The following is a 16857-nucleotide window of genomic DNA, read 5'->3' as shown; positions in this document are numbered from 1 at the left end:
GAAATCCAGAAGGATCACCCCTTTCCTATCCCAGAAGACAGCACACATCATTTCATCCACTGAGGGCTGTGTCCTGAACTTCCTTAGTGGGGAATTTACATTTTGCCATATCAAGGACAGCTTTTTTATCTCTAGCTTATAGTGGTAATACTACATCTCATCTCCAGCAATGAAGTGATATAGATAACTGTCACATGAGTTTCATATTGGTTCAATAGGTTCTGACCAACTTGCATACACAGTTCTTTCTGCTCCTGTGCGAACATCTGTGGGGCCCACCTGGCTGACAGTTGTGTCCTGAACTTCTTTTTGATGGGGAATTCACACACTGCCACTGCATGGACTGCTGGTATGATTCCAGTTAGTGGAGACAACACATCTCATCACCAGTTATGATGCAATCCACGAAACTGCCCCCTTCAGCCTCATATTGGTTCAATAGGTCCTGAACAACTCGTATACCGTCTTCTCTCTGTTTCTGTGTGAGCATTCATGGGACACACCTGGAGCAAACTCTGTGATATTCCAGCACTCCCATCATCGTTTCCAACACACTGAAGACAGTATTCAGCCCTATACACAGTTGGCTGGTCACAATCTATCGTTTCATGGTGTGACAGCTCTGCAGGGGCATCCAGAACGTGACTTGTCCTACGTATCGCTGTCGCTACAGAAGAAACTCACCACCCACCACCTTGTTGTGCTCACATCCACTGTTTGATCTCCATAAACGTTCAGCAAGCATCAATGAATGCCAGTGGTTGCAATTCCAGGCCTTTGCTTCACACGCACTTCCATGTCAGACATCATTTTGTCAGACTGCCTTTTTCTGCTGCCAACTGTCACGTAGCAACGAATTGTAATAGAATACTGGTGGAAAGTTCTACCACTACTGCCATACTGCCAATATCCATCCCTGACATCATAGGCCAACACAATAAAATAGGAGGTATTACTTTTGGAGCATCCATTATGTTGTATGTGTGCGTACCTAACTCTTTGAACTGATAATAAGATATCTGCTGATACATAATCATTTGGACCAGAAAACATTCGTAAGATCAACACAGTTTTCCTACACGCTTCCTCATTACTTGAGAAAAGCAAAACAGAAACAGCTGCAATTTTTCCAAAATCACAAGAACACAATTTGGTTTCTGCCATGCCCTAGGAAGGAGCTCTGTGAGTGTTTAGGAGGAGGTGCTGCAGTTCCATTCCAACTCTGAAAGACTAAAAGATAGGGGGTGAGCACTGGCCCAGTAAGACTCCCACTGGGGCCATTCCCAAAGAGGATACATGGCACTTCAAGGTTGCCAGGTTTCAGTGAACACTGTGACTATGGTCTAGTTGTACATCAGAATCCAACCAGGTATGTACAGAATTTCAAGCACACGATGTTCCTCACAAACTAGCTATAATCTATTCTCAACAGCACCAGAAACCATGGAGGAGTCCAGTAAATATCCCAGCTTGGTATAATGATCCTGAATGATCAGGCTTTGGGATTCCCCACTGATTGCATCTACTCGTATAATTTAGAGCACCACTGCAATTATCACCATCAACCTCTCCCTTCTCCTCTCCATTACAGAGACAGTTCAACAAAAATGTAGGCAGGTAGAACTGCAAATGATGGGAAGGAGGAAAGTAAAAGGTAAAATGCACTCAAGATGAAGCTAAACAATTGACGCAAAAACTCAATTGAAGCCAAGTCATTACATTAAACAAAAACAAGGGGAAAAATGTCACAGCTTGTTCTTGCAGCATTTGGCAATGGCCCAATTGCCCTTGCTTTGCAATTTTCTCTATTCTGAATGTCAGCCACAGCTTCGGTTAAGTCACCCAGCAAGGGCTTCCCTCCCAACTTCAAAGAGGCAGACCTATGGCACACATGCCAAGACCCAGAAGTCACAACAAACTGACCTAAGAGAATAGGATATGTTTCTGAATGCACATGGTTTTCTCCCACTTGTACTGACTGTTCATACTGATTTCCTCCAAAACTAGCTCACCTACAAGCTATATACTTGTATGTCTACAGTTTTTTTGGCACAGCTGAAAATACAAATGTAGTCTGGGATGAGATGGGGATAAAGGTACAAAGAGCCTGGTCGTATATGTTTGAATGGAACTACAGTGCTCCTGATCTCAAATAACCAAACCATTATCAAGCACCTAACTTGTGTTAATCAGAAGTTGTTTGCTCATTTACACAGGTAATCATGATTTCATTCAAGGAGCTATGTGTGTAATTTGTACTCTATGGTCAAAGTCCCCAGGCAATTTTTGCTTGGTTTGTAAAGCTTATTTTGGTTTTGGTTTGTTGGTTTGCTTTTGAGGTGTTTTCTTCTCTTTTTAAGTTAAAAGAACAATAAAAAATATATCAACTTTGTAAAATGCAAAGAAAATGTAACATATTTAATACGGAGGAAAGCCCTATACCTGATATAATGGAATGGGCCACCAGCCCTCAATTCCTGCCACCTCCTGATACTGACTTGGATGTCTCTTTAGGAAAGATTTTGCAAATACAGGACTGCGGCAAACTATGACTACAGTATGTTATGCATTCACTGTAGGTTGACAGTAATACTAGCAAAAATCTGCTTCCTTCTAGAATCATCCTGCAAAAGAGAGTACCCGATTCTTGTTTGAGAGTGCTTACATTAGTAGTCGGGTTAAGCCTCTGAGCTTACTCACTGGCCATTTCTAGGCAACAAGGAAAGTCACATCAAGCTGAATCGTTCTGTTAACATTGAGCTTACCATCCCATAGCCTGACCACTGACTTCTCCTGCTAAAATAGTCTACATTCCATCCTTGGTTGTCTACAAAACAATTGTTCAGTGCTGCCAACTGAAGTACAGTCAAACGTTTTCAACTGCGGCCAAACCCTTAAGATAATCTTGGAATATGAGATATGAAACAGTTCTTTGTAGTACACCCATATCCTGTTGCAGAATGGGGAAGATGGATCCTTCCTTCAACCCCAACCACCTACTTACACAAGCACAATCCAACTACTACTTTGAAGTTGGCAAATTAATAGTGCAGCTGTTCAGGAGGATTCCTCGCCTAGATAAAAGTCAGATAAATGTTTAAATGGCAGTGAGCCTAAGTGTGCCCACAGCACAATGTAAGCAATCACAGCAGCTTTACTTGGTTAGTAGATTCTCCCAACACAAAGAAATAAATCCAGCCACTGAATTTACACCACTGTAAAAATCCACTGGAACATCAGGACAAGACACTGAAGTTCTCCTTTGATTTAGGACTTAATTTGAAAAAGACCACAATGCTAGTACAGTTAGATGTCTCTCACCCTGCCTTTGGCTATGGTTTCTTTGACAAAGAAGGAATTTTCACTAGGGTGACAAGTGGGAGCAATTTACTATAAGGCAAAGCAGCCCAGCTGCATGGTAACTGGTTGGGTGAACTCTTCCAAAAATACGTGAAGACCTTGTTTGAGAGTTTCTGATTTTTATACTCAGTAGGAAAAATGTAAATAATGGGTAAATAAATACAGTAAAATTTCTAGTGACAGGATCTACAATAACATATTTCTAACAGTAAAGGATAAAAAAGTATGAGAAATCTAAATGTAAAAAAAACTGGACCTTGCATTTTTAGTGCTCCAGATAACGAGTCTGTATTCTTAGCAGTGAACTGGAACTGCTCATTTGCTTAACAAACAATAGAGATCCCACCATGCAAAATTTTTACTGAAACACCTCCCACCAAACTGACAAAGAAAACATCAATGTGCACTCCTGAACATTTCTGAAAGGAATATGAGTAACGTGTGCATCAGCACAGGGGGGAGCACCATACAAAAGTATTATAAGGATTTTTTAAAGGCATATATGATACAGAAAACCACTGCTCCTTGCTCACGAGAAATACTGTCTCCTTCATTGTAGCTATGTCATCATGCAAGGCACTATCACCAGGAGAGAGAGTGATATTCAGTGGGGACCTATTACATGATAACAATGTGACAAAGATAAAAGATGACTTCTGCTCCTCATGGAAATTCTACCCATAGGAAAATTAAAATGTATGCTGTATATTATGCATTGCTGCAGGTATTTATCACTGCAGTGCTTTCTAGTGATTTATACTTCCAGGTTATCAAATATAAGCTGAAATAGTTTCTTTAATTACTAGTTTTCCCTGTTTTATATTCCACCACTTCTATCAATTCATCTTTTAATTCTGATGACTCTGTATTTACTTCCTTGTAAGGTAATACCCCCATGTGCTGCTAATTGCAAAGATACTGTTTAGATTTTTCAGGTCCACTATAAAATCTGTCATGTTTGAACAAGAACACAGAAGTAGTGCAAAGTGGGATTTCTGCCTGATTCCTCATTTTATAACAGGTTCCAGCTACATTTACAAGACAGCAGCTAGTACAGCTTTATAAATAGAGATGTATATATACACGGACACATTCACACCCCTTTAGGCACAAAGCAGTTTTCTAGAAGTTTTGAGAACACCTTGAAACCTGTAGAGAAAATGGAACCTGTCTTATTTGCTTTGCTGCTGCCATCTGTGGCATATGCACCGAGTTATGCTTGGCTGCATGCTGTCATACGAGCACACTGTGTCAAACTGACCTAACAACAAACAAAAATATCAGCTGTTAACACTGGGATACAGGCTGAAGAGCACAAGAATATAATGCATCATCTTCCAGCCCTACTCATACAATAGTAAGGGCATGACACACACTAGAACTGCTAGAAGACTGCATTTATTTCCATTCCTTAGTCATATTGCATGGACAGGAGTTGATAAGTTATGCAGGGAACACCAAGGGGAGGACAGGAGGAAGTAGGGCTGCTAGCCTTTTCCAAATGAAAAGGAGCAGACTACTGAAGGTAAGCAAAGTCAAATCAATTTAAAAAAAAAAATGAAGTACAACTCAACAGCATTAATATACCACACAATCAGATGATCCTGGATATAGATCAATCTGAATTACACAACCTACCCTCCTCTCAGAAGATACAACATAATTCAGGCTTCTCAAATGCATCACATTCCAGTGGTGAACTTGGCTGTAAAACACCTGGGGCATACCCTGATTAGGATTTTGCTTGGTGTAGAAGCTCCTGCATCCTCTGAGCAACACACTACAGCTCTGCCTCACTCAATCCTCGCTGCGGTCAACAAGACCTACCTACCTAGCTCAATCATTTAGACTCGAATGCTCCTTTCTCATGACCCCGGAGCTGTTCCCAAAGGACCTACCACCAACAGCCAACATCTCACAGAATCCTTTAGGTTGGAAGGGACATCCTGAGATATCTAGTCTGACCCCAAGCATTTTCAGGTGCCCTGGATTATATTAGCTTTCTTCTGTATGAAGAATGTAATGGTTTATCACTCTTTGCAATGGCTGGGAGCTCTCATCCCTTACATCTGGCTTTCTGGGTTGTAATTTTTTTCATACTCACTTTAGGGTTGATTACCTTTAGCTCATGAACTTGTAAGTGTTAAGGCTGAATTATTTCTAAACAATGCAATGGTAATCTTACAAAAGCATTAATATGAGATCCATCTTTTCTCAAATTACAATGATGGGATCTGCATGGAAGACTGACTTCTGACAGAAGAGAATGGTCAACAGTTACCAACTTCAAGATTTCCATTAAACCTGAACCTTCATCCTGTCAACAAGGCCAGCACAGCATGCCAGGCAGTGATAGAGAGGCCAGCAGTGGAAAAAAGTTATATCTGAAGTATGCCAGATACATCCAACAGCAGTGTTGCTAGCCACAGGTCTCTGGCAGTAGCCTGAGCGAACAGCAGCAGGTGGGAAGGGAAGGCAGCAGACAGAGGAGAAATCAGGTTCCAGCAGGAACAAGGGGGAAACACTGGTGGGGAGAGGGCACCGCTGAGAGGAAGAGAAGGGCTATCCTAATGCCTGTTTTGAGGCCAGGTAAAGGAAAGGTTAGAGGGAATTTGAACTGGGGATACCAAGGAATAACACACACATTGTTCAGATATGAGCAAGGCAGGAAAACAGAAAAACATGTGAACGATTCAAGCTACAGCACCCAGAGATCCCAGGAAGCTGAAGAGTCTCAGAGTTCAGATTCTCCTGCAATAAATTTCCTTTCAAATCAGGTATTAATAGAATCCACGCTACTATGAATGCATCTGCTAGCCCCAGTGCACAAGCTACAGATTTTACATGCATGCACAGTTTATAAACTTGGCTGGATGAAAATTACAAATGCTTCCAAATCCTGATTTCCACACTCTTCTTGGCTTGTTTCAACAAAATACCATTAAAGTATGATCAAGTGCACCAAAGTACAGTTTGAGGGAGAAATCAAAGGCAGCAGTTTGATTTTAATGAGTATTAAGCGTTGAATGTTGTATTGTCTTGAAATCTCTTCCTATGCTAGAACACCTCCACCCCAGATTTCCAGAGCTTAGATGAACTTACAAGGTAATCTATTCTATCCTTAACATAGAAAGTCACTCAACAACTACAACATAGGTAATGCTTCCTAGACATTTTCATTTAATACCATCTTCTACAAAATCAAGAATACAGATTCCCACCACCTCCTCCCAGTAGCTATTCCAGAATCTAAGTTAGTTCACTGTGAAAGTCTCCTTTTAACTGAAATCCTCCCTATTTATAATATCATTATATTTTTCTTAAATCTACTTTTTTGAAAAAAAAATAATTGTTTCAGTCTAAACCACGAACAATTTTCTAATACCAGACACTTATCATATAACATTTTTGTCATTGCTTGGACAAGCAGGACACGTTCAGTTCTTTCAAAATCTTCCTTTGTAAGCCAGCCCTTTTCAGTGTATAATCAGTCTTTCTGTTGTTCTCTTCACTCCCTGCAATTCATTGATTTTTTTTTGTTGTATTTTTTTTAAAGAAACACTGAGTGAATACAATACCCCCAGACACAATCTCAATTTAAAAAAGAAAGAAAGAAACCAAGCTCTCTTACTAGAGTATGTCTTCCTTATGTTTGAAACACTAACATTGTAGGTGGAAATTCTTGAAAAAAGCATGACTTTACAGGTCCACACAAATTTAATCGTTTATTCCACCTTGAATGAGTGTTGAACAAAGCAGGGGGCAGTTACAATGGCTATAAGCCAGCACTACAGGAAATCTAAGTTCCTTTGGGACAGCTATGGCCTTACACTCCAATGCATGCTTAAGGAGTCATTAAAACACAGATTATTGACCTATAAACAGAAAAGATTCTTTGGAATCTTCCTGGACTGTTATGCAACTGTGTTTGGGGAGAGTCTGTCAGACTTCCAACCATGGAGTCAAGGCTAGTACATCTCTCCTTTCTGTGACTCTTCACAGAATAAACACTATGGATGTTACCATCATCTAATTATCCTTACACAGGCATTTATGCTGACAAAACAGTCTAAAAGTTACTGTAACAAAGTGAACAACTTCAAAAGCAGAGGTCTTTTACTACACACTCTCTGTGTTTTTAGAGAGGGAAATTGCCACTTAAATTCCACTAAAAGAGTTCTCAGTTATGGATCACTAGCAATATTGATTGTAATGGTTCCTTTGGAAACATAACAGTCTATTGCAGCAGTGTTGTTGCTGCTGCAAATATGTTAATCAGCTGAAACCCTTTTGAACACTGTCTTCAGAATTTTCTTTCCATCTGCTCATCCCTTATACCATGCCCACTGCTTTAGTACCTTCAAGCAGCATGCGGAGATGGGAGTGGCATCTCCCAAGATCATAGAATCACCAAGGTTTGAAAAGACCTTCAGCATCTAGTCTAACTGTCCACCAACCGCCAATATTTTCCCACTAAACCATGTCCCTTAGTACAACCTCCAAACGTTTCTTGAACACCTTCAGGGGCAGTGACTCCACCAGCCCTCTGGGCAGTGCATTCCAGTACCTGACCACTCTTTCTGGAAGAATTTTTTCCTAATATCCAACCTGAACCTCCCCTGACACAACTTGAGGCTGTTGTCTCTCATGCTATTGCTGCTAGCTGGAATAAAAGCCCAACCCTCACCTGGCCGTAATCTCTTTTCAAGGAGTTGTAGAGAGCAATAAGGTTAGCCCTGAGCCTCCTCTTCTCCAGTCTAAACAATCCCAGTTCCCTCAGCCACTCCCCAAAAGACTTGTGCTACAGACCCTTGGTTAGTCAGGCACTGACCAACACCCTTTGGTGCACTTCTCCTACAGTCTTCCAGGCACTCTGCCCTGTAGCGTTGCCAAGATGGCACAACCCAGTTTCCTAAGCTATCATTTTTCCCTGAAGATCACACACCAAAATTAAGTATGCACCAAGAAGAAAAATGATCTGTTTAACATAACAAACTATGAAAACAAAAGCAAACCCTGTAACATTCTTGAGCGTTGAAAATGGCTACAGCATTTTTTCCACCCCAAATTGATACAACACTGAGGCACAGAGAGATTAAGTGAAAACAAATGGACGGGAAAAAAAAATAGTGAACAACAATTGTTCACCCCCTTATTCTTCTTCCTGCTCAGCTCTGCTTTAGAAGTTAAGGTGAGAGAATACATCTGCTCTGTGGACCTGCCAATGACACACAGCTAATCAAGGCACAGTTTGGGATCCAGAGAGTGACTACCTGGAAGTACAGCTTCCCATGACTGCTATATATAAACTCCTGCTCTCATCCACTGGTTTTAAATAACTTACAAGCTCACTTCTGTGCCTCCCCAAAGATGCAGTGAAGTTAACCAATCATAGAGGTATTTTTCCAAGGCAGCATCCACACACCCTAGAGAACACAGACTAGACAAACACGAGTAATAGAGGGAATGTAGGAAAACTAACTCCCAAATCTTATCAGCAAAATGTAGGGTTGTGTGAAAATGAGGGGAAGAAAGACACTGAGAGGGATCTACATGCATGAATGTATGGGAAATGCTGCTGTCTTTCTCTGAAACCTCACTAAAGAGCAATGTTGCAGTTCTTGACAGGGATAGAAAGAAAAAAAAACCAAAAAAATCAACCTAGCTGGTGTCAGGTGTTCTTCATGACTACAAAAATACACCACAGCAAAAGCAGTAACGTAAGGGCAGCAAAACCTCATTACTCCTTGTCATGGCCCCTGCATAACATGCTCATCTTCTGCCTCTAAGCGCAGAGAGCTGAGCCCCAGGATAACACCAGCCACAACGTGGGGATTGGCCTTGTGATACAGTCAGGTTGCTTCTACTATAAATGTAGAAAGGTGCAGCCTCTCCCAGTTATTGATCAGTACAAATTGTTTCGAGTGATACTGAATGTGTAAACAAAGAACAGTTACTTGAATTAACCTGAGTAACCAAACTGTTATGGAAAAGGCAAAGTTTTAGACAATTTCCACTGTTCCAATAGAAAACAGAGCCTCACAAGCTTCAACAGGTTGCATATACTAGAAGCACTCTGAGTGTGAAGAACAGCAGATCTACGAAGAAGCCCATGAAAACATACACAGTAAAACAGGACATCCCCCTAACAGGAGTCAAATAGAATCAAAATGTTCAGGCACCCATCTCCCTGCAAAAGATGAAGTAGAAGGAGGGGGAGGCTTTAGCTATCCCATTAATCCCATGCAACATTGCAGTATCATGCTGCTTAGCATCATACCCCAAGGGATCTGGGTAGGAAAGGCACAAGGCTTATGTCAGCCACAGTGTGTTGGCTGGAGCTTCTTCCAGAGCCTGCACTCACCAGAACCAAAAGAACTCACCAGACTAAAAGGTGCCCAGAGGCACATAAAAACACACGGCACAAGTACATAAAAGCTAGGGAAGGGGATGAGAAGGGGAAAATTGGAGAGAATATTTAGCTTTTGCCTATTTCCCTTTCCCCAAAAATCTCACTGTAGAAAAACAAGGAATATAAGCAGAAAAGAAAAAAAGTTTTATGTAAAGTATCCTTTCTTGCAACTTATAATGAAATCTCTTTTACAGCCATAGTTAAAACAGCTTTACTGCTCTACAATTAGACCCTCACGCTTCATACGCCCAATATACATGCTCAGCAACATTATTTACTTTAAACTTTCAGTATTAAGATGGTTATAATCTTCAAGCACTACAGGTCAAGTTTCCAATCACTCTTTAAAGTAATTTTATACCAGCCCTACACTGATGACTAATTGCAAGCTTTTCTCCAGAAACCTGAATCTGCAGCATATCAGGTCCCCATTCACACCCCATTTCTCAGTCCTACCCTATGCTAATATTACCAATTTACTAGCACCATGAATCAACACTACTGAAGTTCTGTTCTTCCAGTAACTTCCACATTACAGAAAAGCCAGCTTAGAACTATTTAACAGTAGGCATATTTATGATCATTCAGCAGTAAAGAACGCATATGGTTAAAAAGTGGATAGGTAGACAATAGTTCTGTGTGGACATGGCACCAGAGCAAATGGCTGTGGTGGAACCTGGTAGGTCAAGCTGATAGCTGGACTTGATTTTTCACAAAGGTTAGCTCAGCATATCTTGGGTCGAGCACCATATGCAGGATTTTCACATACTTCACCTACTTTTTTGGGCAGGCTCTTGCAGTAGCAAATGCTTCCCAGGCACTTCCTTGCTAACACTGCTGATGGAAGCAGGACGGTAAGCATTCAGCTCATGCAGGTAAAGGGAGTGCCTTACAGCTGCAGCTCCTGCACTGCAGCTCCAGCAGAAGCAGCCCAGCTCTCCAGGGCATTCTTCATGACACCCATCCCAGCTCCACAGCATCCCTGATCACATCCTTGGCAGTGCTATACCGTAATAGTTACTGCTTGCACAGTAGCAAAGAGACACAGAGGTGACTTCAGCACATGCAAAAGGTGGAAGGGGAACAGAGGGCAGCAGTGGTAGGGCACATCCTGAAAAACATATCAGTTATAACCAAAACTGAGGGGTGAGAGGCTTCCTTAGTGCCTTCAAAACATTGTAGGAATTTTAATTATCTACAGATGATCTTCGTGTGGAGATCCCACATTTTGAGGGTTCAGTGATTCTGGGAGAGAAACCAGATTGCTCCAAGACAGGTACTCAATGCAGTGAGCTGTGCCAGCTGGCAGCAGCAGCACTCCATCCCCTGGGAGATGACTCAGGGTCTCTGGGACAGCTGGAGACAGGGTTTTGCAGGGGAATCTAATCCATGTCACTGCAGCCAGCCAGGCTAGCTGCTGAAAATGGCTGACTCTGCCATCAGCAGACTGGGGGATGCTCATATGATCTCTCACATCAGAAAAGTTGTGGGGACAGTAACCTCTGGCTCCTGGGCAGCAGAAAGCAGCTGGGAACAGTAGTATTTTCAGTAGGCTCAGCTGGAACCAGAAAAAGAGCATCTGTCCATGTTTTCAACAACAGGTGGCAAGGAAAAAGTGTGTGTGAAGCACATTACTAACCCCAACCCTATTTCTAAAATGAGAGAAAATTTACTGACATCTTTCTTAAAACCTTTATTTTTAGCTCCTTTATTTAGTAGCACTGCTATGATATCACAGGTGATAGAAAGACACAGTGATCTTTCCAGAAAGATAGGCATATTTATACATAACAATGCCTTGCTGATGCTTTCACACAGTAAGCCAATGATCCAGTCACGCAGCAATATCTAAAATATTTACACCACAAGGAGGTGTATTTTAGTGTTGCACTTTTCCCTTTGTCAGCAGTTTTTGCCAGCAAGACCCAATTCAAGCATCAGTAGCATTGAGCCCTTCCATACATCACTCTGACGATTGAATCATTTCTTCAGTGTTTTAATGCACATTATAATCTGTAATACACTGCCTCTACAACTGTCTTTCCTCAGAAATATCTAAACAGTGCTTGTAACTATATTAACAGTTCTATAACCTAACCAGTAAAGAAAAATATCACATCTTTTGAATGAGTTCCAAGCTGCATATTCATATACACAAGCTCTCACGTTTTCATGACTGTCAGGCCCCTTTAACATTTTCCTTAAATAAATGTTCCTGTGCTTGTAACCATCTGATTGCACTGCTCTGCCCACACTTCTCTGAAGAGCACATACACCTTTGATGTGTACATACTCTCCTTACACATCGCTTGGCTCTTATTCTTGCTTTTTATGCCTCTTTTCACTTGATTTGCTGTATGCCTTCCACCATCCTCCATGGCAGCTGCTGATGCATTGAAAGGTATCTCCAGCACTGCATCAGACAAAATTTCAGTTTGTAGTATGGACTCTCAACTGCAAAACTAGTTCCAGTGGGACCAAAAGCATTACCAAAATATCATTTAACAATACAGAGTCTAAAGAGAAGTGGGAAAGCAACAAAGCCTCTGACAAGCAGAGAGCCAGAAGGAGACAAAGCACTCCTGCAGCCTGTAGCTAGATTCCCACATCTGAGTGCACGGTTTCCTACTGCAAGTTGAAACACCTAGTGTCACAGGACTTGGCATATGCTTGAGGTCACACCTATCCTCAGGCCAAACAACACCAAGGTCAGACATCTGACACATCTAAAACCTGTTGCTGATGCCTCCACCTCTTCAAGTGTTCATGCCATTACATACACAACGAGGGCTATTGGAACAATATGTATTTTGTATTTGCATGGGAAAATGGCAACATTTACCTCCACTTATCACCTCAGACTCTATCAATGTGGTATACTTATAGAGAAAGCATAACAATTAGTAATTCTCTTAAAAAGGAATTCAAAGCCTTCTTCAAACACATCTGATACCCTCATTTGACTGGGCTTCATCCTGAACACCATTCCTATTTCACAAAGCAAAAGACATGATATGGGGAATTTCAGTGGCTTGCAGAAACACTCACCACCAGAGGAGGTGGCAGTATAGACCTGACTTCTGTGCTCTGACCAGAAGAGCAATCTCTTTCCTCTCAACATATTTTGACATCATAATATCTGTTGTTGGCTAGGAAGAGTTGGCAGATGTTCATACCTAGCAACAATAACATTTTGGAAGACTTCCTCCTGTTTTCTATTCATAATTGTGAAATGTTCCAGTAGCTTGTAGGAAGATACAATTACTTGTAAATCACTCTCCTACAGAAAAAAAGTAAATCCCTGCTGCTGTGCAGGGACAGATTATAGTGGCATTCAGGTGCTGCCAACACACACCTAGTGCCTGATGCTACTTGGTTGCAACTTTACAATGTACAATTCCCCATTGTGCATCTCTGAGTTCCCTGTTGACAACACAGCCTGCCACTTCTGTAATCTTTTTATAAAATAAAGAACAGTGTTCAGGCTTTCAGCACGTGTTAAGTACACATAAAGTTAAGCTTTACGCCAGTTAGGAACACGTTCCATCAAAAAGGCTAAAATGTATGTTGTACATTAAAATGTTCATCTCCTGATTAAAGAAAGCAAAATTAAAAGGAACAAGTCAAAACTTAGAAGTAGTTCATGGACAGACAACTTTAAGTCACGTTTCTTCTTTCCCCAAAATCATTTGGGTTATTACTAAAGCTTTGGCTGGAATAAGAAAACAGGCAAAAATAAATTTGAAGCCACTAAGAACCTACTTCCAGTTCACACGCTGCAAATACATATGTTAAGTAGCCAAATACATATGTTAAGTAGCATGCTCTGCAGCAATGCTCCTACAGTGTTAGCTCCAAGAGCAGAACAAAAACGACCTCACGGACCAGTGATCTGGTGGAATAGGGCAATGTCTATTTCTAAAGGCAAGTTGGAAAAAGGAACATCTGTCTGCCTCATAAGGGCTTCATATAAGGATATCAGCAGTCCTGTGCAGTAACAGAACTCTACTCAATCCTGCAGGGCACTAAAGGATGCTGAATGCCTTCAGCCACCATTAGACCTCAAAGTTTTGTTCATTTTACCTCCTGATTCCTTTCAGGAAAATATCTGTGTGAAAACAAACTCTCAACTAAATGGGCAGCTTAAACTGCATACACCCATAATTACAAAAAAAAAAGGAAAAAAGATTTAAAAAATTTAGTAGCCACCAGTCCTTTTGTCCCAACATTGGGATAATACACAACAAGATGATTTCCTCTTACAAAGCTCTAATGATATCAGGGCTGAAGTCATCAAGAGCTTTGGTTCCCCCCCACTATAGAACGAGGGGTCCTCAACTCCCCCACCATACCCTAAAAATTAGGGCTCTTTTAGGATGGGCAGCACACACCACACAAACGTGCTGCCGTGCTGAGCAGCCACCTCTCACAGAAGGTGGTTCCGAGGCTGCAAGCCCACTGCTGACGTTCGTAACAGCAGCATATGCGGGTGCTGCCGAACGCACACAGCCACGCACCTCTCCACATTCATGTCCACAGTGACACACACTGGCTGCGCACGGAAGGGCACAGCTACAGAGGGAGCCTCAGAAGAAAAAAAAAAGAAAAAGAAAAGAAAGCCTTTGGCAACTATTAGCTTCTGATAAATTATCTCATTAATGCAAACATGAGAAAGAAATCCCTTTTCCAGATCTTATCTCCCTTTAATTATAACTCCGTTCAACGAGAAGCAGCCTCTTGCCTGTTGCACCAGGAATTCCTGGCAGATGGGTGCTGAGCTCTGGTGTGACACCAAATCCTACAGTTCTAAAACTAAAGCTGATGCGGGGACTGCTCCTGTTCCACCAGATGTTGAGCTGTGCACCTTGCTCTTCTTTAGCCACGCTTCTAATGAGCATTTCACCATCTTGCATACAGGAAACTTGTTCCTAGAGGCTATTTTAGGCTTTTTATTTCCCTGAAGATGGGGATTTTCCCTGAAAACATTCTCGACTCCAGCTTCACTTAAGGCATCGATACAGTATTAAGGTGGACACTTAAAGTGAGTGAGTGTAGGGAATGTAACCCCCCACCAATAAATCCAGCATCCACTAGGAATTATTTTCCAAACCTATGTGCATTACAATATAGGGAAGCTTAGGTCTTCTGGAACAAACCTCTTAACTGTATTTTGAATGTTTGAAAAAGACCACTTCTTTACTTCTATTCCCAACAGGAGAAATAAAAAGAAGAAAGAATAAACTACAAGAAACCAAACTCAGCCTTTGTTTTCCACGATGGGTAAGCACTGATGCTCACCAGGGCCACTTTCCCCCAGTGAAGCCGCAATTTCTATTTCCAACCATCTGCCTCTCTCCTCCGGGGCACTTCCAGCTCAGCATTCAGCTCGATTCACATGAAACTTTCAGCAAGCACTGCCTGCTCTGGAACTGGGGGATGTTCAGCGCTTCCCAAGTAAAAGCAGAAGAGTGGGTGGTGCCATTATTCATCGCTGCACCCCACGACTCACAGAACAAGCCATCTGCCATCCCCGTTCCTGCTGTACTTTAATTAAGCGTCTCTCAGTTAAAGGGGGGGGGAAGGGAAAAAAAAAAAAAGAGAAAAGAGGGGGAGAAAGCGGGGTATGGAGTAGAAGACCAGAGAAAGGGGAGCGGTGCCCCGGAGCCGTACCTGGGAAGAGGAAGGCTTTGCTCCCGTTGTGGAGCCCCGGCACCTGGCGCACGCCCGCCGCGGAGCCCGGCAGCCCCAGCTCGGACAGCACGTCGATCTGCAGCGAAGGGTCCACGCCGAAGCCTACGACTGACCCAGAGAGTGCCGTTACAGCTCCCGCCGCCTCCGCAACTTTCCGCCGGGACCCGGCGGCGGCCGAACCCCGCACCGCCCGCGGCCGCCCTGCCGCCGCCTACCTGGCCCCAGGCAGAGGAGGAGGCAGAGCGTGCCTAAGCCGCAGCCGGACTCCATGGTACAGCGATGCTCTCAGTCCATAGTCCCCCTCCTCCGGCTGCTGCGGGTGAAAAACCTCCGGGGCAGAGGCTGGCCGCCTCCCCGCCTCTCACCGGGAGGAGCGGACCCCCCGCCGCCCCGCAGCGCGCATCACGCCGGGCGCACACAAAGGCGAGGGCGGGGGGCCGGGGCCGGGCGGGCAGCACAGCCCCGCGCAGCCGGGCAGACAATGACCGGGCTCCCGCCGCCCTGCGAGAGCGGCCGCCGCTACGGGGAGGCGGTGCCCGAGCCCCACAGCTCCCGCCCTGCCGCCGGGCTCGGCCCCTCAGCAGCGAACCGCAGCCTTCCCCGCTCCCGCGGGACCGCCGCTCCCCTCGCCGTCCGGCGGGGACGCGGAGCCGGCGGGAGGGGCTCCCGTTTATCCGCGGCCGCGGGAGCCGCCCACCGCCCCCGCCGGGCCGGGCCGGGCCGAGGGCGGTGCCGCCTCACCTCGCGGAGCCCTGCAGCCCCGGGGCGGCCCTTGGGGGGGCTCCGATGCTGCTGCCCCTCTTTGTTCTCCCACGCTCGGGCCGGGGTACCGCCTCCGTCCCATCTCGACGTGCCACCGTTCGGGTGATGGGGGAGACAGATAAATTCGGGGAAAGGGAGACGGAAACGGGACGTGTGCGGAGGTTGGCGAGGACTGCGGTCTGCGGGGGCTGTCCCCGGCTCTTCGGGTCGGTTTTGCATCGCCCGGCAGCTATCTCGCCCGCAGCCCCTCGACAAATCTCCTGTGACATTTCCGTGGCTCACTTTTGGGTTAGGAGCGCTAAGAATAGCTTCACCCTTACCTTTCCTTCCCTGAAGACTAGTAGTGGTCAAAGCCACAATGCCCTGCTGCCAGTTGTTCCAATTTTGCTGAGTAAGGAACTGACTCTTCAATTTTTGCCAATCTCGTGCGTGTGCCAGCAGGATCCTGAGGTCAGCCTGTGATCTGCAGTGCTTACTGACCTTCCCGCAACTTCATCTTTTATGGCATTTACAAATAACGAAGACTTCACAAATAATCCTTACAAACCTTTCTGAATGATAATCCAATGACTAAAAGAAAGTCTTCCCAGATAAGACCATGGAAGATGATGATAGATCTCCTTTCCGGGCCA

At 43.8% G+C, this 16857-nt stretch overlaps 1 protein-coding gene across 1 annotated transcript in view; it reads right to left on the bottom strand.

Annotated features, from left to right (window-relative positions):
- NELL2 (neural EGFL like 2) overlaps positions 1–16057 on the bottom strand; it is a 144157-nt gene extending 128100 nt beyond the window's left edge. The window contains exons 1-2 of the mRNA XM_065743436.1: positions 15679–16057; positions 15443–15571 (exon numbers count right to left, since the gene is read on the bottom strand). Coding sequence (XP_065599508.1) covers positions 15443–15571; positions 15679–15733 — 184 coding nt within the window. The 5' untranslated portion in view covers positions 15734–16057. The remainder of the gene's footprint in view (positions 1–15442; positions 15572–15678) is intronic.
- Positions 16058–16857: the final 800 nt, after the last annotated feature.

Source organism: Cyrtonyx montezumae, unplaced genomic scaffold (genome assembly GCF_038088225.1).
Source record: "Cyrtonyx montezumae isolate F1298 unplaced genomic scaffold, pur_monq_1.0 scaffold_3, whole genome shotgun sequence".
In the NCBI taxonomy this organism is placed as follows: domain Eukaryota; kingdom Metazoa; phylum Chordata; class Aves; order Galliformes; family Odontophoridae; genus Cyrtonyx; species Cyrtonyx montezumae.
This window is presented reverse-complemented; position numbering and strand designations above follow the sequence as displayed.